The sequence below is a fragment of the Neomonachus schauinslandi genome, chromosome 15, assembly GCF_002201575.2.
Source record: "Neomonachus schauinslandi chromosome 15, ASM220157v2, whole genome shotgun sequence".
Lineage (NCBI taxonomy): Eukaryota > Metazoa > Chordata > Mammalia > Carnivora > Phocidae > Neomonachus > Neomonachus schauinslandi.
The window spans coordinates 59,133,552-59,153,890 of record NC_058417.1 but is presented as its reverse complement, the minus strand read 5'-3'; the positions used below and the strand labels follow the sequence as shown (position 1 = coordinate 59,153,890).

Here is a 20,339-nt window from a genome sequence, read left to right as displayed (position 1 = left end):
GGGGGCTGAGCCAGTGGGGCTGGGCTGCGTGCCAAGTGTGAGCGTTCCTACAGCCCACGGGGAGGGGAAGGCCTTGCCCCACCTTCCTGCTCCGACCGCAGTCCCCCCTCCCTGGTGACTCAGCACTGAGAGCTCGGCAGAACCACCTGGGGGGGCTGGGGAGGGGAGGTGGGATGCGGTTGGGGGACTCCGACAGCTGAGCCCAGTCCTGTGCCTCACACAGGGACGCCAGCCCTCAGGGGGGTTTCCACTGGGCGTGCAGGGGCCGGGTCCTGTCCTAGCTGTGTGTGGGCCACGAGAGCCCCTTGGCTGCCCTCACCTCCAAGCCCAGAGAGGTGAACCTCACAGCCTCCGGGATCCACAGTGTGAACCTGCCAGTCCCACGGGGTCCCCCAGCCTCTGGGCACCACCTCATAGGCTGCAAAGGAAGGTGGATGCCCACTCCCTGGTCAAGACAGCCCTGGGGCCGGGCCTGGTGGGGCACGCCCCTCTTGGTGCCCTCCTGTCGGGCAGCGTGCCCCTCTCACACCAGCCCTGGGGGGACGTCCGACAGCTCTGCATGTACCTCTGGGCTTTGACCTCTGGTCCCTCTGTCCCTCCAGGAGCACTGCCCTGCCCCAGGGAGTCCCCCCAGCCTGCTGCCCGGTTCAGGTTCTTGGAGGCAGGGACCACATAGCTGGCTGTCCAGGGCCTGGCACACACTGGGGATTGAAGGACATCTCCCACCAGCCCCCCGTCTAGGTACCCTTTCCCCAGGATCCCACCAGGGGGTTACCCACCCCTTCTGGAGGCATCCTTCCAAGAGGCTCCTGCAGTGGGTGGCAGCCCAGCGTTCCCTGCCCCCAGGACCTACATGCAAATGGGGAAGTTGCTGTGGACCCAACACGGGTGAGGGGTACAGGGCAGGGTATTTCCTAATCCCAGAGGGAAGTGGCTTGCTCAACGCCATGCAGGTTTGTGCCCACACCAGCCCCACCCCCGACTGCTGTGTGTGGGGGGGACCCCATGGGAGGCTACAAGGGGCATCCCACGGTGAGCTCAGCTCCGGGGCCAATGTTGGAGGAAGGAGCTGGAGTCCCGGGCCGTCAGGACGGGACCTCCTTGGGCAGCCCCCTGGTGCTCCCTCCATCTCCCTGGGGTACTGTCCTGGGAGGGAGCGTAGCGTCCAGGCCAGGCTGCCCACCCAGGGGCCACTCTGGCCACCAAGTCAAGCTGTATTACAGGATCCTGGAGCCACAGCCCAAACCTAGCCCTCTGAGCCTCGGCCCTTCCTGGCTTATGCCCTGACAGCAGAGTCAGCCTGCCACCCAGTGTTGAGATCCACTCTGGGCTTTGGCGCTGGGGGCACAACAGAAGCACGACAGCCCCTCTGGCCTCAGTCTCCTCATCTGTAAAGTGGGGAGAGATCCAGAACCACCCAAAGGGTGGCCATCCCCTATGATGCGCCAGGAAGCACGGCCCTCTCCCTGGCCCTCCAGGCCTCCTCCAGTGTTGTTACTACCCCAGAACAATTACTGAGCTCCAGCTGCCCTGGGAGCAGTGCAGTCCAATCTTGGCTGTGCTAGTTGCCATTGGGCTGGGCAGGGTCCCTCAACCTCCACGGCTCTGTTTCCACTTCTGTGACAAGGTGACCACAAGGTGGCCTGGGGGACCTGGCCCCGGGGGACTGTTGGCCAGCACAGCCCAGGGGAACAGTCTGTAGTGGGCTGACGGGTGGCCCCGAAGAGACAGGTTCCGGTCCTAACCGCCAGCTCTTCGGGATGCGACCTTACTTGGAAATAGGGTCTTTGTGGATGTAACCAGTTCAGATGAGCTCACTCGGGAGCAGGGTCCTAATCCAACATGACTGGCGTCCTTATAAAAAGCACAGCACGTGGAGACACAGGGAGAAGGCCAGGTGCCGACGGAGGCAGACACGGGAGTGACGTGGCCCCAGACCGAGGGACACGGAGGAGTGCGGGTCCACGCTAGAAGCTGGAAGAGGCAGGAAGGGTTCTAGCCAGGGCCTTCAGCAGGAGCAAAGCCCTGCAGCCACCTTGAGTTTGGACTTGTAGCCTCCAAAACTGTTATCTTAAGCACCCCAGTTTGTGGTCATTTGTCCCCACAGCTCCAGGACACCCGGTCAGCGGTCAGCAACAGGGATTGTGGCAGGCTGGACGAAGCTCACAAGCCCTACAACCATAGGGTGAGCAGAGGGCATTCTGAGTGGGGGAGGGGAGGGTGTGAGTCTGGTCTCCCAGGAAGACTGGGAGAACGTGGGGTCTGTCCTGATGGGTGGGGAGACCAGGGGGAGAGAGGTGGGGAGCAGTCAGTGATCAGAGATGCAGGCAGGGAGGTTGTGGAGGGGGTCAGGCTACTTGGGTCACTGAGTGGATGCTGGCCCCAGCGGGGGTCGCCGTGTGTCAGTGCTATCTTTGGTGGGCCCAGGAGGCTGGAGGCCCTGGAGGACAGGGGAGGGCGGGCTCTGGCTAGGTGGTCACTAAATGCTGGTTAGATCAGTGAGGGATGAGGCAGTGGGGGCCTGAGGCGGGTGTGGGCACTGCTGAGAGGGGCATTGGCCAGATGGGGGCAGCAACTTTGGAAGGGCTCTGCAGGCCTGACTCTGGTGGCCAGGATGTCCCTTCATCTGCCCACAGACATGTACTTGGCTACTGGGCATGGGGTGTGGATAAGGAGCCCCGGGGAAGCTGACTGGCAGACCTCAGAGGGGCCGTGGGGGTTGGCCACGTGTGAGGAGGCTCCCAGTAGGGCCCACTCTGGCTCCCACCATCTTGTTGGCTGTGTGACATGCAAGGGGAGGTGAGGACGGCACCTCTCTGGGCCTGGTACCCCAGAAGCCTTACTGGGATTCTGGGGAGAGGGTCAGAAGTTCTGGGGTTGTTGGGATCCTGAAGGGGCAGGGAAGGTGTGTGTCTCCCCAAAGGGCGGTAGGAGCTGGCCCTTCCCATGAGAAGTAAGGCCGTGCTGTGCCTTGGGGTTATCATAGGTTCAGGGGTAGGGTTGGGCTTAGTGTTGGGGTTACTGTAGAGTCAGGGTTGGGGGCCTAGGATGGCGAGGAACGGAGCTCATTGTTAGGATTTGTTCTCCTTCAAACAGGCAGGTCCTGTAGGCACCTTTGTTTACCCAGACACACCTGGGGCCCCTTCAGGGGCCCTTTCTGACCCTCCAAGCAACAGGGAAGGCAGCATGTTCTCTCATTGTGTGGAGAAGCAAACGGAGTTCTGGAAAGATATGACAGGAGTGGACTAGGATTTGAACCCTGGCTCTCTGACAGCAGGTTACCCAGGTCTGGAGGCAGCAAGGGGGCCCAGGACCTGCAGAATGCAGGTTCAAGGTTATGGGGACCCACTACAGCTCCTCCAGGCCAGCACAGCTATTTTCACTTGGTTTCCGTGCAAGATGTGAAATCTCCCATTTTTCATGAGGCTTGAATTATTGACCTGCTTGATGTTTAATAACTCCTGGACCCCCCTCCAGGAGCTGCCTCCTGAGCAGAGCCTTTCTAACCATTAGCTGGATTGGGACGTCTGTCCATCACTGGCAGGACTCGCTTGGGGATCGGCCTGGGGCAGCCAGCAAGCCATCCGGGTGGAGAAAACACAGACAGACAGGAGGGGTGGGACCGAGGGCGGACAGGTGACTGTGTCCCCTGGGCTTGGAACCCCACCCAGCCTCGGGCCAGGTGCGCTGAGCATGCGTTTCGCCTCGGCTTACTGGGCCCATCGGGTCCTCTTCAGGCCTGTGGACCCTCAGAGGCTGGCGAAAGCTGTCCCTAAAGCAAGCTGCAGGGGCCTTGGCAGAAAAGTCTGCCGTTGCCTCGGTGAGTGAGGCAGGCTGCCTACAAAGGTGATTTCGTTTTGTTTTGAACTTACAATGGAACAGAAAAACAAAAGCGCACAGGTTAGGAGTACACACAAAACACACCGTGCAACAGCGCCCAAAAGACCAGCCCCACCCGTCCGGACTGCCCCCCCTTCTCTGCTCTAGTGGGGTCCCCCCGCCGCGTGCCCTCCCCAAGGCTGCGTCTTTCACGGCCCATGCGTGATGCCGGGGGCGTGGAGGTCTAGCCGTCCGCGTGCAGCTCCGGGTGCCCCCAAGGACCCCCGCCCGGGGCAGCTCCGGGCCCCCCCCCCCACCGACCCGGCAGCCCCACCCGCCCCACGTGCGTGCCCAGGCCCCCTCCCACGCCCTCCTCTAGCAGCCCCGAGCCCTTCCCCCTGCTAAGTAGAGTCCGGCCCCCGCCTGCGCAGCCCCCAGCCCCGGCCCGTCGGGGCAGCCAACAGCTTCGCGGCTGCGTGCTGGGTGCGCTCGGGCACCGGCGTCCTGGCGCCCCTGGGCCCAAGGGGGGAGCCTCAGCCTCCTCCGCTCCAGCCCGCCACGAACCCCGCCCTCCCTCCGAACTCCGCGGACCCTCTCCCGGCGTCGGGTGGGCGCGGGGCACCCTGCCTTCTCCTCTTGGCGCCTGCGCGTGAGGCGGGTGAGAGGAGTCCGGAACCGTGCGCCGGAGCTCGCGTTTCCGGCCGGTGGCACCACAGCGCTGCACCGGGCGCGCCCGGACCGCGGCTGCCGGACTCGGGTCACTATGGCAACGCGGCGGGACCCGAGGCCGCTCCCGGCGGGCGTGCGCGGTGAGCCGCGGGCGCGGGGCGCGGGGCGCGGGGCGCCGGGGGCGGCGCGGGAGGCTCGCGTGGAGCGGGGGGTGCCCTCACTGCCGCTTCTCGGGCCTCCTTAAACGGGTTCGTCTGTTTTCTTGGTGGTCGGGCGGCCCCGGACTGGCGGCGCCGTGCTCCGGGCCGGGGCCGGACGGGTCGGGCCTCCCGGCGGGGCGCGTCCCCCGCTGCGGGTGTCCCCCCACCTTCTCCCCCTTCCTCGTGCGGGCACCCCGCGCAACCCTCTTCGTGCCGGTGGCCCCGCAGGTGGCCAGTCCCGCCGACAGTGAGGACCGGTTCAAACCGGGCGGTCTGGCCCAGGGATTTGTTGTGTTTGTTTCAGTTATCTGAGACTTGCACGGAAGTTGGAAAAGCAGTGCAAAGATTGCCCCTGTACCTTTTGCCGGATTGCGTTAACGTGTTCTGCTACCACGGGTCATTTAGCGAACTGAGGAATTGAGCGCGAGGACAAAACCGGGGTTCAAGCCCGCGCCCCGGTTCCCTGCAGGTCCGCTGTAGGACCTGCGTGGTCCCCCACTCTTCTCTCATCTGGGCTCTTAGGAATTAGCTGTTTTGTAGAATGCCCCTTAATTTGGGTTTGTCTGATGTTTCCTCATGATTAATTTCAGGTTTCGCATTTTAAAAAAATTTTTATTTTAAAGTGATCTCTGATGTGGGGCTGGAACCCACACCTGGACTGAGCCAGCCAGGCGCCCCTCCAAGTTAGGCATTTTTTATAAGGAAACCTCAACAGTGAAATGGTGCTCTTCTCGGGAGGCACATGATGCCAATTTGTCCCATGCCTGGTGACGCTTGGTTAAGTGGTTTAGGTATGTCTCTCTTATAAAATAGTTACCATTTTTCCTTTGGTAAATAATGAACACCTTGTGGGGAGATACTTTGAAGCTGTGTAACCGCACTTTCTGTCACAAGTGTTTTCTGAAACAATTATTGATCGTATTTACCAAATAAGGATTTTTCTATTTCCATTATTCTTTCTACATATTAGTTGGAATTCTACCGTAAGAACCTTCTGCCCCCCCAATTTTTTTTTTTTAAGATTTTATTTACTTATTTGAGAGAGAGAGAATGAGAGAGAGAGCGAGCAAACACACTTAACGGGGGGAGGGTCAGAGGGAGAAGCAGACTCCCTGCCCAGCAGGGAGACCGATGCGGGACTCAATCCAGGGACCCCAGGATCACGACCCGAGCCAAAGGCAGCCGCCCAATCAACCGAGCCACCCAGGTGTCCCTGCCCCCCCAGTTTTTTTAAGTAGGCTCCACACCCAGCATGGGGCTCGAACTCAGCACCCAGAGATCAAGTCATATGCTCTGCTGACTGAGTGCCCCAAAAACCTTCCCTTCTCCCCATTTTTCTACTTATTTATTCATGTTGGTATAGATGTTTTTATTTTATTTTTATTCCGTCGGTTATAATCCATTGCTGTAATGTATTTTGTTGCTAGTTCTCCAGATTTGGGTGTTGGGAGCCCCTTCAGGTTGGCTTCTGTGTCCTCTCAGCGTGCCCCCTGACATTTCTCAGCACCACCCCATGTTCAGGCTCATCTTGTGCTTTCCGTGACCTAGCCTGAATCCGTCACTTCTCTAAGGAGCTCTGGTTCCTCTTCGTTTCGAAGGGGGTGTTTAGAAATCAACGTCAGGTTGTAGGTATGCTTACTGCTCCTGCAGTGTCCTTGCTCTGTGCCTTTCTCAGTGGGCTAGGAAACCAGACCTGTCTGTATCTGTATGTGTAGATCTGTGTATATATTAAAAGCTGTGAGTTTAAATTGATACCTCCGATCAGTTACCCCAGGGTTCGTTCTACATTCCTTTTCCTCTTTAAATCTGGTTCCTGTTGTCAATGTATTTACTTACATGTACAATCCTAGACTACACATGGAGTAATTTCAGAATTGCCAATCCGTATTTCTGTGAAAAACCTATTAGCCAGAATATTTACTTATTTCTAATATTTGCATGCAGTTGTTTTTATCCTTAGAATATATAGTCAATGGGGCACCTGGGTGGCTCAGTTGGTTAAGCGACTGCCTTCGGCTCAGGTCATGATCCTGGAGTCCCGGGATCGAGTCCCGCGTCGGGTTCCCTGCTCGGCAGGGAGTCTGCTTCTCCCTCTGACCCTCCTCCCTCTCATGCTCTCTGTCTCTCATTCTCTCTCTCTCAAATAAATAAATAAAATCTTTAAAAAAAAAAAAAAGAATATATGGTCAAAATATTTTTTACAAGGTTATTTTAGTGCATTTATGTGGGTTTTTTCATTTATGTTAATCATTTGTAATAAAGTTAGGTTCACTTGTTTCTATTCATCTTTCGTTATGAGTCCTTATTGATTTTAAGTTTTGGTATGTGAACCGTGTTGTTCTAAAGGTCAGCAGCTCGTGGGGCACCTGGCTGGCTCAGTTGGAAGACTACAGGTCTTGATTTCAGGGTCATGAGTTCAAGCCCCACCTTGGGTGTAGAGATTACTTAAATAAGTAAATAAACAGGGGCACATGGGTGGCTCAGTTAATGCATCTGCCTTCGGCTCAGGTCATGATCCCTGGGTCCTGGGATCGATCCCTGCATCGGGCTCCCTGCTCAGTGGGGAGCCTGCCTCTCCCTCTGCTGCTCCCCCTGCTTGTGCACTCTCTCTCTCTCTCCCGCCCCTCTCTCTCTCTGTGAAATAAATAAAATCTTAAAAAAAAAAAGTAAATAAACAACCAAAAAATAAGTCAACGGTTTTTAACTATAAGATGATTCAACTTCCCTTCCACTTTATTTCTCATTTACTCAGTTTTTTTTTTTTAAAGATTTTATTTATTTGAGAGGGAGAGCACAAGCAGGGGGAGCGGCAGGCAGAGGAAGAGGGAGAAGCAGATTCCCTGCTGAGCAAGGAGCCTGATGCGGGACTCGATCCCAGGACCTTGAGATCATGACCTGAGCCAAAGGCAGACACTTAACCGACTGAGCCACCCAGGCGCCCCTAGTCACTTAATTTTTATTTGTTTTTTGTTTTTTGTTGTTTTTGGCAAAGGAATTTGGCAGGTGTAAATTCTAATAAAAAAGCACCACAATACCCCCCACTGTAGTGGTACCCCTTACCCCCAGCAAGTGCCAGTGGTGGAATTAAGATCCATTTGTGGCTCATCTCTCTTATTTCAGATTTTGCAGATGGTTGTGGGGACTATTTGGCAGTCAGTAAAGGATGGGAAAAAAGGCTTGTGGTCATAGGCCCGTGATTTTCATCCCCTAGACACGCTGAAAGAGTCCACGTACCGAGTTCAGCTCAGCCCATGTTGGGATTCCAGACGGCACCAGCGCTGAGCCCCATCTTGAGTGTAGAACAGATGAGCCACCTCTGGGCTTTCCTTCCAAGTCCCACAAAAACATTTTGTAAATTAAATTCACTAAATATGTTTATAGAGCAACAAGATAACATTCCTTAATGAAGTCACTTTGGGTTCTTCTGCATTAGGAATGGTGGGGCTTATCTTATTAGTGGCTGAGTCCAAAGCCAAATGCATCCGGAGCCGCAGTCCTTCAGACGAAGGAGCTAAAAAGAAACCCCTGCTTTGGATGTCTCTCTGCTTAGCTAGCGTGCCTAAACAACTTGTCCGTGAGCGTCTAGTGACCGACTTCTACCCTTTACGAACGCTCCCCTTGTGTAAATTGTTGAGCCTGTAACTGCTTAGTTGTAAGGAGGTCATGCAGTGCTTTTCCAGTTAAGTACTTACCAAATGTTTATTGTAAAACAAATTGCCCCAAATTTTTGGTCAGCTGCACAGAGTGTGATTAATTCTAATGTCGTATCTGCGGAGTGGGTACCCTGCAGGTTCACATCTGATGATCTGGTCGCCTGCGGGAGTGGTAAGATTCATGCATGGGACAGAAGCGTCCTGTCATGGTCCTTCCCTGTTCATCCAGCATCTAGACACTGCAGGAGGGGTGGGGGCATGCCCAGGACGAGGCGAGCCCCCTGCAGAGCCCCCTGCAGAGCCCCCTGTGCTTGGAAAGCCCTTTACCTCCCGTATGGTTCTTTGTGGTTCACTGGGACACACCTTGGTCCCGAACTCTTCCCTCTTAACCGTGGTACCAGCTGTCAAGAACACTTGGCCTGGGCCCCGCCTGCGGCTCCGGCAGTCTGCGGCTCCGTCCTGATTTGTGAGGACTTGTCTGAGTCTCTCACTAACTGCAGGTGCCGACCTCTGAGCCCCTCTCTCCCTGTGCTCTGCGTGAGGAGCGCCAAGCCCCAGGCGTTGCCCTCGCTTGCCTCTGACAAGGCTGCCCCTGTGGTCAGGGTCACCCACTGCAGACCACTGGCGAGGTTCGGGTGAGCGAGTCCCAAGCTGCTCCACACCCCTGGCGGCCCTGTCCTAACACCAGGGGCGCAGTCATGTGTATTTTGCTGACTGAGGTCATCTTCCAGATGGGGCCTCTGCCGCCTGCTTCCGTTTGGGGCCTGCAGGTTTTCCGTGTGTGGGAGACCATGGCTTTCATGAGGTGTTCTTTCCATCTTCTTAACACCTGGGGATTTCCAGGTGCTTTTCAGACCTGACAGGTCTGAAATAAGGGTTAGAAAGCTCAGTGTTTGACCAGCGAGAAAGAGTGATGGCATGGCCTAGCGTGGCTCTGCTCCATCCCCTACTCACCCCACCGGCTCTCCTAGGACACTCAACGCCGTGAGCAAAGCCATGGTAACTGTGCGTCTCTCCCCTCAGTGGAGATTTCTGTAGTTTCCCCAGAAGTTTCACGTGGTCCCTCCTGAAAACCCCTGCTTGCTGGGGACATCTGCTGGCTGACAGGTTGGGTCCAGACTCTGAATCTGTGACATTTAAAGCGGATTAACGTCAGCCTCAGGGCTTTTAGGATCATCCTTTGGTGAGATTACACAGCAGCAGGGCACAGCTGTTCTGCGATGAGGGAAGGGGAGGGCTCCTGGGCGCTGGGTGTGCACCTCTGCACGGGGGGTGGGGGGGTGTCCAAGCTGCTCGCGCTCCAGGGAGGGAGCTGTCCTGGGACTCTCCGAGTACTCTGCCAAACAGGTTGAACTTTACCTTGAAAATGGCCAGAGCCGTCTCCAGATACCGTACAGGCCTGGTATCACGTGGACCGCCATCGGTACCGCAGGAGCAACCCCTGTGGGTGGCTGTGTGACCGGTGCATCTAAGAGGCGGAGCTGGTGGCAGGGTGCCCGGCGCAGGACAGGGCGCTAGTGAGCGGTCCCCGCAGGAGGGGAGGCCCGTTGACCTTGGTGTGTTCTCTGGGAGGGACCGTGGTGATGACTCATGGGCACTGCTGGGGACAGTCTGAGTCACCAGAGGTCCCAGGGGTGGGAGTGTTGTGTAGTGGTGTGTGTTTGCTTAAATCCTGCTGCTTCCCCTGCGAGGCGGCACAGGCGTGTGGGGGGCCTGTGTGTGCGCAGGTTTTTGTTGACCAGACTGCCTGACCCCGGAGCTCCTGGGCCACACACCAGTTCCCGGCTCCTACAGCCCCCCTGCTAGTTGGTGGGGAGGGGGGTGCGTTGGGTGTTTTGGGCAGTTAGTGTGGGCAAACCCCCAACCGTGGAGGTCACCAGCTCCACCCCAGGGCGTTCCGTGGGCTTTGTGGCCTGCTGGCCTGCCGTAACCCTGGGTTCCCAGTGGTCCTGGGAGCCCTGCAGCCAGCACAGGGACCGTGGCCCAAGCAGGACCTCTTAGCCTCCTGAAGACCAAGCAGAGCCCCTTCCTGCTCTTCCCTGGTGAGCGGAGGCTTCCCTGACCTCTGTCCGGAGCAGCCCACGGCCCCTGCCACTCTGTTGATGTGGAGAGTTACCTCCTCTGCCCATTTTCTTTTGTGCATCTGTCTTGCCCCAGGATGAGAGTCCATTGGTGCAGGGACCTTACCTGTCTCCAGGAGGTAAAAAGTCCCTGGCACCTAGTAAGCGCTAAATAAATACTTGTTAAATGAACAAAGGAATGACTTTAAGAAAGCCTACGGTGTCTGTTGGAATTTTTTGTTACCAGCCTCACTTCTTGCTGGTGACAGTGATGTGGCCCTTGAGATTCAACAGCAGGGGTTTGCTCCTGCGTGAGGCAAACGTTTGTCATCCCCGTCTGTGTGCGGGGGACTGCGGCTCCGAACAGAGTCTGAGGTGACCTCTGCACAGCTCAGCTGTCTACTTGGGGGAGATATTTGGCCACTGACTGAATTTGAAGCCAGTGGCTTCCCTTTTTTATTGAATTAAAAACTCTTAAAAGTAAACGTCTCTAGTTTTTCTGTGATTCATTTATTCATCCACTAACACGTCTGAAGATTCAGTGACTGTGGATCTGGAGGGATGAGGGCTGGCGATTGGAGTGTGGGGTGCTTGGGTGTTTTGGATCGAGAGAAACCGTGGCCGGGGTGGGCCAGGCACCTCAGCAAACAGGGTGCCCTGCCCCGTGGTGGGGCCTCCCACACGGCAGGTGGTGGGCTCCAGGGCGTATTCCAGCCCTGACAGAACAGGACAATGGTTGCAGGTGTTGTGAAATGGGAACTCCCTAGCCTTAGGGAGTTAGGCTTTTTTTTCTTTTTTGTTTTTTGTAAGATCCCTTTGGCAGCCCTCAGAGTGAGTGCACAGCAGAAGGGCACTTCAGGGGCTCTCGCAGCGAGGTCAGGGATGATGGCGGCTGAGGTGTGCGGGGGTGAGAGACAGCCGGAAATCAAGGCTAACCCCACGTGTTTAGCTTGGGCAGCTGGATAGAGGGGTGCCTTTTTTTTTTTTTTAAAGATTTTATATATTTATTTGACAGACAGCGAGAGAGGGAACACAGCAGGGGGAGTGGGAGAGGGAGAAGCCAGCTTCCCACCAAGCAGAGAGCCCGATGGGGGCTCGATCCCAGGACTCTGGGATCATGACCTGAGCCGAAGGCAGACGCTTAATGACTGAGCCACCCAGGCGTCCCTTGACTTTCATTTTCTTTTCTTTTTTTTTAAGATTTTATTTATTTGACAGAGAGAGAGAGAGGGAACACAAGCAGGGGGAGTGGGAGAGGGAGAAGCAGGCTTCCCACCAAGCAGGGAGCCTGATGGGGGCTCGATCCCAGGACCCTGGGATCATGACCTGAGCCGAAGGCAGACGCTTAACGACTGAGCCACCCAGGCGCCCCTAGAGGGGTGCCTTTGAAGGAGCCAGGAAAACTGGGGGGCCGAAGCGTGGGGTGCTGGGCTCAGGCGGTCTGTAACTCAAGACAGCAAGCAGGTGCCTGATGGGCGTGTTGCAGCTGAGCAGGGGTTGATGTGGGTGCAGGGCGAGGCCGAGAGGCATGTTGGCTCTGCCCGCAGTCCAGTCCGCTGTGGAGGAGCGCTGCCCTTCTCCGGACCCCTGCAGGGAGGAGCCCTGGGGCTGCCCCTGGGCAGGACTGGCCCCTGGGAGGATGCGGTGATCAGGGCGCTGGAGCTCTGCTGCCCCTAGCGATTAGGCCCCTGCTTCGCAGGCCTCCCTCCCTCTGCGCTCACACTCAGCTCTGCTCCGCCTCCAACGGGCGTGGGGGGGCTTTTCCTCCACCAAGCATTCTCTACAGTTGAACCGGATTCCCGGTTAGCGCAGGCCCCACAGGTTAAGGGCTCAGCCCCACAAGACTGACCCCACCCAGATGCCAGTTGCAAGTCCAGGTTGTCACGACTGTGCTCCTGACGACCCGCGATACATCGGAAGATCCACGACCCCCTCCTTGGGCTCCATTTGCTGGAGCAACTCACAGAACTGAGAAACGTTTTACTTTCCAGATCACCAGTTTATTTTTTATTTATTTTTTTTTTTATTTTTTTTTTTAAAGATTTTATTTATTTTTTTAGAGAGCGAGTGAGAGAGAAACAGCATGAGAGGGGAGAGGGTCAGAGGGAGAAGCAGGCTCCCCGCTGAGCCGGGAGCCCGATGTGGGACTCGATCCCAGGACCCCGGGATCATGACCCGAGCCGAAGGCAGACGCTCAACCATCTGAGCCACCCAGGTGCCCTCCAGATCACCAGTTTATTATAAGAGGATATTAACTCAGGAACAGCCAGATGGAAGAGAGGCCCGGGGCGAGGGGTGGGGGACGAGGTGCAGCGCTTCCACGCTGTCTCGGGGCACCTCCAATGTGTTCACCCACCTGGAAGCTCTCTGAACCCCTTGGCTGAGGATGTGTGTGGAGGCTTCATCATGTAGGCATGATTGATTGAGCCAGCCTCACGGTGGAAGCTGGCAGGCGGAGTCGAAAGGGAAACCCTGTAATCCCAAGGTTGGCTCCCCTGGCAACCAGCTCCATCCCCTGGTTATCTGGGGCTTTCCAGAGTCACCTCGTAAACTCAGGTGTGGTTGACAGGTTTGATACGAGAAACAGAAGGTAGCCTCTCGCCTGGAATTATTTCAGAACCCGGGAAGAAGAACTAAAGCCAACGAAAGCTGCCCCTGTAGCTCCTGTCACTCGGGAAGTTGTGAGGGTTTTAGGGGCCGTGTGCCAGGAGCTGGGAATGAAGGCCATGATGTCTTTCTTACTGCACTGCCCATGGCAGGGTCCTGCGGTCTCCCCAGCCCTCTGCAGGCCCTCCTGCTGCTTCAGCCTCTCCCTCTGGGTCTTGGCACGGGCATTCCCTCTGCGCTCCGCTGCTCCTCTCCAGCGCCAGGTCGCCCCAAGACCGGCTGGACGTGAGCCCTGAGGGTTCGGGGCTGCAGGGGGCAGCCATTAAGAAATGACAGCAGCTGTTACCCGGTGATAAAGGTGCCCTGCACAGAGATGGAGGGCTTGACAAAGCAGGCCAGTGGGCCAGACCCAGCCCGCAGTTTGCACACTCTGTGCTGCTTTGCATGGAGCTGAAGAGTCGTGACAACCCTGTGGCCCACAGAGCCCTGAATAATTACCCACTGCCCTTTACAGCAAGAGCTGGCCAGGCCCTGTCCTGCGTGATTCATTGCTCTTCTAGGAAGACCTGCATAAGGAATTCATTCAGATCCAAGTGCCAGTGCTGAGAAAATATTGGCTTCACCTGAGACATCGCCTTACTTTTTCCTTATGAAGGTGGTGGGTGCTGCGCTCAATCCTGTTCTTGGTGCTTTGTCCTCCGGCAAGCCTCCTGTTGGATGCGTTGTCTGATACTCCACAGTTACGTGGCCTCGATTGCCCAATCCTGACGTTTATCAAGCCATGTTTTCCTCTTCGACTGCCAGTGTTCTAAGATTATTATTTATTTATTTATTGAGCATAAGCGGGGGAGAGGCAGAGGCAGAGGTCAGGAGCAGACTCCCCACTGAGCAGGGACCCCGACATGGGACTCGATCCCAGGACCCCGGGATCATGACCCGAGCCGAAGGCAGATGCCTAACGGACTAAGCCACCCAGGCGCCCCTACTGTCCGAGTTATAAGCACTGTTCTGCTGAGCCCAGAGCTGACGTGTGTCTCTCGTTCGTGGGGCAGCTCCAAGCACAGCACGTGTCTTCTGTGAAATGCTCATTATTGTTTCTGGGGTCCTGACAATATTTTGGGATTCTCCAAATACCAGCCCAGACCATTTTGACAGTTTCTCTTTTACCTTTTTTCCCCTTTCCTTTCTTCTTTTTTTTTTTCACTTGTAGCGAGAATTACTACCAAACTCTACTCATTGGGCCAGAGACCCATGTGGTGTTCAAAGAAGACTTGCCCCTTACATAACATACTACCTGCACCTGTGAGTTCGTTGTTTTGTTTTGTTTTGTTTTTTCATTTTATTACCAAGATGTTACAGTAACAGATTTGATTATATGGATAATTTTTTGTCGGTGGTTTTTATTATTAGTAATTTCAGGAGTGAAACAATACTTCATGTCCCTAAAAAGTAGTATCGCTGATTCAGAGTGGTTGCTTACTTGAGAATTCTAGAATTAACATAAAGAATACCAAAAGCAGTAGCCCTTAGGTTCTCTTGTTCCTGTTTCTGAGTTTCTGTCTTTGCTGTATGCTGATGAGGTAGACCAGTGTAGGTGCTGTGGGGCTCACCTCAGGAATGGCTGCCTTTTACCTCTGTGACCCCACACAGAGTGTCCCCGCTGTCCATCTCCCCCAGTCCCTGAAGGCTCACCGTAAACACTGCTGAACCAGTGAGTCAAGAATTCGTGGGATGGTGGGAATTTTCCTTCTTCTTCGTTTTTTTTTTAACATTTATTTATTTATTTGGGAGAGAGAGAGAGCTCGAGCACATGTGAGCAGGGGGAGGGGCTGAGTGTGGAGCCTGACCCCAGGACCCTGAGAGCATGACCCGAGCTGAAACCAGGCGTTGGTTACTCAACTGACTGAGCCACCCAGGCACCCTGGGATTTTCTCCTCTTAAAAAAAAGACCCACTTCAGGGGTGCCTGGGTGGCTCAGTCAGTTGAATAACCAACTCTTGGTTTCAGCTCGGGTCATGATCTCAGGGTCCTGGGATTGAGCCCTGCATCGGGCAAAAAAAAAAAAAAAAAAGACCCACTTTACATGAATCAGACATTTTAGATTCTTTGGGATGACAGTGATACTCAAATGTCACTGGCAGGCGCCCCCGGCCCTTCTGGAGAGGTGCTCTCAGAGAAGGGCTGTGTCTGCCCCTGGCGCATCTGCCCCCAGGATGACCGTGGCCCTTGGGCCCAGCCTGCCTACCTTCTGGGCTTGCTGCGTGGCCGTGGGCCTGTTTGTGTAGGTCAGGGCCCCGAGCACCACGTGGTTTTCCGTGTCAGAATCCACCCCTTTCTGCCGGGCGATGGGACGTCGACAGTCCACGTGGTCTCTGGCACGCCTAGCGGCTCTTGCTAGCACCCCCACGCATACTCATGCGGCCCACGCTTGGCAGACCGCCAGAGCAAGAGGTGTTTAGACACTTGTTAGCAGTTTGACAAGGTGGTTTTATGCTGTTGGATCTAATAATTAAAAATTGGTCTTTGCATTATATATCTTTGTTTTTTAATTATATTTTCCTTGAGTACTTTATTGTTTTAGAAAATTATCGGTCTGTGATGGGTTGGAAATAAAAGAGCCAAGGAACGTGCTCCTGAGTGCTGGATCTCCAGGCGCCCCAGGCTGCTGCAGGAGCGGAGTGTGGGGCCGGAGGGGGCCTTGGCTCTCAGAGGCTGGCGGGCCCCAGCGCTTGCTCAGCTCCTTAGCGGCCCTATTTTCTCACCTGCAAAGTGGGAGAGCCCTTCATGAGCCTGTTTTGAAGGACCTAGCTCTTGTTGGTGAGCAGACGGTGTTTCCTACCTTTCCTTCCTCTGCTGCAGGGTGAGGATCGGCTAGCAGAGCCCTCAAGGTCTGGGCCCTGGCGAGGGCCACCTGTGGCTCTTCCGAATGTGTGACCACACAGCTGCTGACTGGCCCAGAGCGTGCTCCCACTGGGTGACAGCGATGCCGTAGACGGGGATCTGGCGCGGGTATCGAGAAGGACAGCTAGAGCCCCTAACCCTGGGCCCGCTGCCCACCTGCTCCCCACTGCAGCTGTGCCCATGCTGCCGCCGCCCTCAGAGCAGGCCCTGAGCCAGCTGCGGGCTCTCAAGGAGGGCGAGAGCAGAGCCCTGCAGGCCCAGCGCTGCCAGCCGCGGGACGCCGCGCTGCAGGACGCGCACAGCCAGCTGCACCAGGCGCAGGGGGCGCTGCGGCGCCTGCAGGAGGACTTCGTCTACAACCTGCAGGTGCTGGAGGAGCGGGACCGCGAGCTGGAGCGCTACGACGCGGCCTTCGCCCAGGCCCGAGGGCTGGAGGAGGCGCGGCAGGCGGAGGTGAGCGAGCTCAGGGTGGAGGCGGCCCGGCTGAGGCAGGCGCTCGCCCGCGAGGCCCGGCGTCGGGAGGACCTGCAGCGGCAGCACCAGCTGAAGCTGCAGGAGCACCGGCTGGAGCTGGAGCGCATCCACAGGTGAGCGCCCCTCGGCCGCGCCATGAGGGCACCGGGAGACTGGTTTCAGTGTTCCGAGGTTTCTCCATGAATTGCAAGTCTGTATCATTTCAATAAAAGATATTCGAGCCCATGATTGTTTTAATGATGCAAAACAGGTATTGATTCCCAAGCGCAGTGAGCTCACTTGAGGCAGGTTGACTAAGAACCCGAAGCTCGGGTCAGAGGGTCCTGTTGGCGGGTCCCCGGAAAGCCGCTCTCGTGTCCCACGCACTCTCCTCCTCAGTGAGAAGAGAGAGAAGACAAAAATCTGCCATCCTTCCCCTGATTTCAGGGTGTATGTTTGTTTGTTTTTTTTAAAGATTTTATTTATTTATTTGACAGAGAGAGAGACAGTGAGAGAGGGAACATAAGCGGGGGTGGGGGGGTGGGGTGGGAGAGGGAGAAGCAGACTCCCCGCTGAGCGGGGAGCCCAATGCGGGGCTCCATCCCAGGACCCCGGGACCATGACCTGAGCCGAAGGCAGACGCCCAACGACTGGGCCCCCCAGGCGCCCAGGGTGTGTGTCTGAGATGTCACGTTGATGGTCAGGTGCATCTCTCTGGCGTGTGCGGGCACAGACGTCAGAGTGGCTGGCAGCACCCTGCAGGTTCTGTTTTCACTTAAAACGGGATCCTGAATAGTGTTTCATGTTGTCACACATGCCCTTCAAAGTACTTGTAGAAAATCACAACAGTGACGATATTCGTGTTCTGGACAATCGTTTCTTCCTGAAGGTGGTGAGGTGGAAAGGAAGAGCTGCCCGAGGACTCTGTTGTGTTCTCCCTGGAAGAGCTCCCCTCACGCCCACATAGACACGTCCCCTACACGCGGCCTACAACCTGCTTGTAGCGGTTTCCCATCTACCTGGGCGGTTTTCTTCGTGTCGTGCACTGGGTTCTGCCACATCCTTTTAAATGGCTACCCAGCCCCGTTTTGCGTTTGCTGGGCCTGTTGGCGCTGTACTCTTCAGCAGCAGGAGACTCCGTGGCAGGCTGGGCGTGAGCAGAGACCTCCCTCAGTGGGCGCGGGACCACCTTGGCTTATGGGCCTCCGAGCCGCCGGCTAGCATCTCCCGTGACAACCATAGGCATAGCTCCCAGGGTCCCGAGCGTCGCTGTCCTCAGGGAGGCCCGGGAGCCCAGGTGTTCATGGCCTCTGTGCAGGGGCTCCCAGTCCCGACGCTGTGTGCCAGGGAGCCTGTCATTCCTGCAAGCAGTACGGCTGGCGGTGTTCACAGCCCGTGCTGCCTCCCCAGGGGCCGGGGAAGACAGGTACAGATGCTGACCAAGGTCAGCATCGCCTGGAGCAGGGACGGGGATCTGTGACCTTCCCCTGCAGGGTGGGTGTTGGCATTGTGACTGTTCCCCAACTCCATTGTTAAAAGTCACACTGTGATGCACCTGGAGGATCAGAAGCAGGTGCTCTTAACACTGGGACACGTGGGCCAGCTTGCCTCTGTGGAAATACTGATTTTCTTTCTCACAGCTGTATTTGAGACAGTTTAAAGCATCCTTAAAGTGTTCTTTTTTTTTTTTAAGATTTTATTTATTTGACAGAGACACAGCGAGAGAGGGAACGCAAGCAGGGGGAGTGGGAGAGGGAGAAGCAGGCTTCCCGCGGAGCAGGGAGCCCGATGCGGGGCTCGATCCCGGGACCCTGAGACCATGACCTGAGCCGAAGGCACATTTTTTTTTTTTTTAAAGATTATTTATTTACTTATTTGAAAGAGAGCACAAGTGGTGGGGGGAGGGACAGAGGGAGAGGGAGAAGCAGGCTTCCCGCCGAGCAGGGAGCCCGATGCGGGGCTCGATCCCAGGACCCCGGGACCATGAGCTGAGCCGAAGGCAGACGCTCAACGACTGAGCCACCAGGCGCCCCTGAAATGCAGTTGTTGTTTTTTTTTTTAAAGATTTTATTTATTTATTTGACAGAGAGAGACACAGCGAGAGAGGGAACACAAGCAGGGGGAGTGGGAGAGGGAGAAGCAGGCTCCCCACCGAGCAGGGAGCCCGATGGGGGCTCGATCCCAGGGCCCTGGGACCACGACCTGAGCCGAAGGCAGACGCTCAACGACTGAGCCACCCAGGCGCCCCAAAGCATCCTTAAAGTGTTCTACACCATTCTTGTAAAGTGTCTCCTCACGTTATTTGTCCCCCCCTTTTTTCCCCTTAATTTGAGACCTTTTCAGCCATTATTCCTTCAAGTACATGCCAGCCCTCCTCTTTGTCCTCCTGTGCTCGGGCTCAGGGTGACTGTCCCATAGCTCCCTGAGGCTGTGCTCATGTTTTTCAGTGTGTTTCTCTCTGTTATTTGCTGGGGTAGTTTCTGTTGTTCTGGTTTCAAGTTCATGGATTCTTTGCTCCGTCATGTTGTCATGTTCATTCTGCTGTTGAGCCCACCGCAGTGAGCCTTCTGTTTGGTTGTCACACTTCCTGGTTCTCAATTTGTTTGATTCTTTGTAAGTTTTTCTTTGCCGAGAGTTTCTAATTTTTTACGTAAGAGTGCACTACATTGCTTGCTGAAGCATTTTAAATAATGGCTGCTTTAAAAACCCTTGTTAAAAAATCTCAACATCTGTGTCATTTTGGGGTTAGCGTGTGCTGTCTTTTCCCGTTCAGGTGGGGACCTTCCTGTGCTCGGTGTGACTTGGGCTTGTGTCCTGGGCACTTTGGGAATTACCTTGTGAGACTCTGGACCCCATTTCAGGCTCCCTCTGCAGGCAGGCACCTGTGTGGTGTAGGGTCCCACTGAAGCCCCCGAGAGCAAGCCCTGACCTCTCTTACTACTGCCATGTTTACATAGTGACAAGAACAGCGAGATGGACCAGCAGCGGGAACAGTACGAAAACCTGAAATGGAAGCTGGAGAGAAGGCTCGAGGAGCTCGATGGCGAACTTGCCCTGCAGAGGAAGGTAGGGCCTCCAGCGCGCAGCCCCCCTCAGGTGCCCGCCCTGCCCGCCCACTGTGAAAGCAGGTTGTGGAGGAGAAGACAGCCTCTTTGTTAGCTGTGTGGTATCCGTGGGGTCAAGGTCGAGTTACTGGAGCAGATTTCCATCGGGGGCGGCCTGGAGGGATATGGTGGGCATCCAGACCTCGGTCTCTAGGAACTCCCTCCGTGCTCTCTCTCCTCACAAAGGGATACATGTTTTCTCCCTTATTTATTTCAGAAAAAAAGGATTGAAAAGTCAAAATCTGAGTTACTTACTGTAGCAGAGAGCTGGGAACTCAAATTGTGGTAACTGTATTTCTTTCAAGACAACCGTAGGTAATCCTAAGTGTCAACACAGATGTGTCAGCTGACAGGTGCCACTTGGCCTCGCCCTGTCACCAGAGTTTCCCTCCGTGACGCTGAGCCTCAGCCTGCGCTTCTGTGAGTGTAGATGCTGGGGTCGCCGGGTCCCCTTGTCGCCTTCGAGCCCGGGCTGAGCTCATGACATCACAGCAACAGCGGTGTTTATGGAAACTGCCTCATGAAGCTCTCTGTGCTCCTCACGACAGAGACACGGTTTTGATCTGAGCTTTACAGGTGGGGGGCTGAGCCCAGAGGCATTAAGTAACCTGCCCAAGAGCCCCTTAGTAAATGGCAGAGGTGGGCCTGGAGTCCAGTGTGTAAACTCCTCGCCGCTGTTACCCTGGCCTGGGATTGCCGTTGTCGGGGAGCAAGAACTCCCATCCCCTCAAAGGTCCTTCCGGCTGGACTGAGAATCAAATCAACGTGAGACAGATGAGCAGGAGAACATCAAATTTAATAGGTGTATATTCGGGGAGTCCACATATGTCAACGTCTAGTGCGTTGGGGTCCCTGGGTAGGGGTCTACAAGAA

At 55.8% G+C, this 20,339-nt stretch overlaps 1 protein-coding gene across 6 annotated transcripts in view; it reads left to right on the top strand.

The window, feature by feature from the left end:
• The first annotated feature begins 14,240 nt into the window (after positions 1-14,240).
• The window catches only part of CCDC57 (coiled-coil domain containing 57), a 95,651-nt gene continuing 89,552 nt past the window's right edge, over positions 14,241-20,339 (top strand). For all 6 annotated transcript variants that reach the window (XM_044921522.1, XM_044921520.1, XM_044921524.1 and 3 more), the window contains exons 1-3: positions 14,241-14,310; positions 15,868-16,496; positions 19,320-19,428. In XM_044921522.1, coding sequence (XP_044777457.1) covers positions 16,090-16,496; positions 19,320-19,428 — 516 coding nt within the window. In that variant the 5' untranslated portion in view covers positions 14,241-14,310; positions 15,868-16,089. The remainder of the gene's footprint in view (positions 14,311-15,867; positions 16,497-19,319; positions 19,429-20,339) is intronic.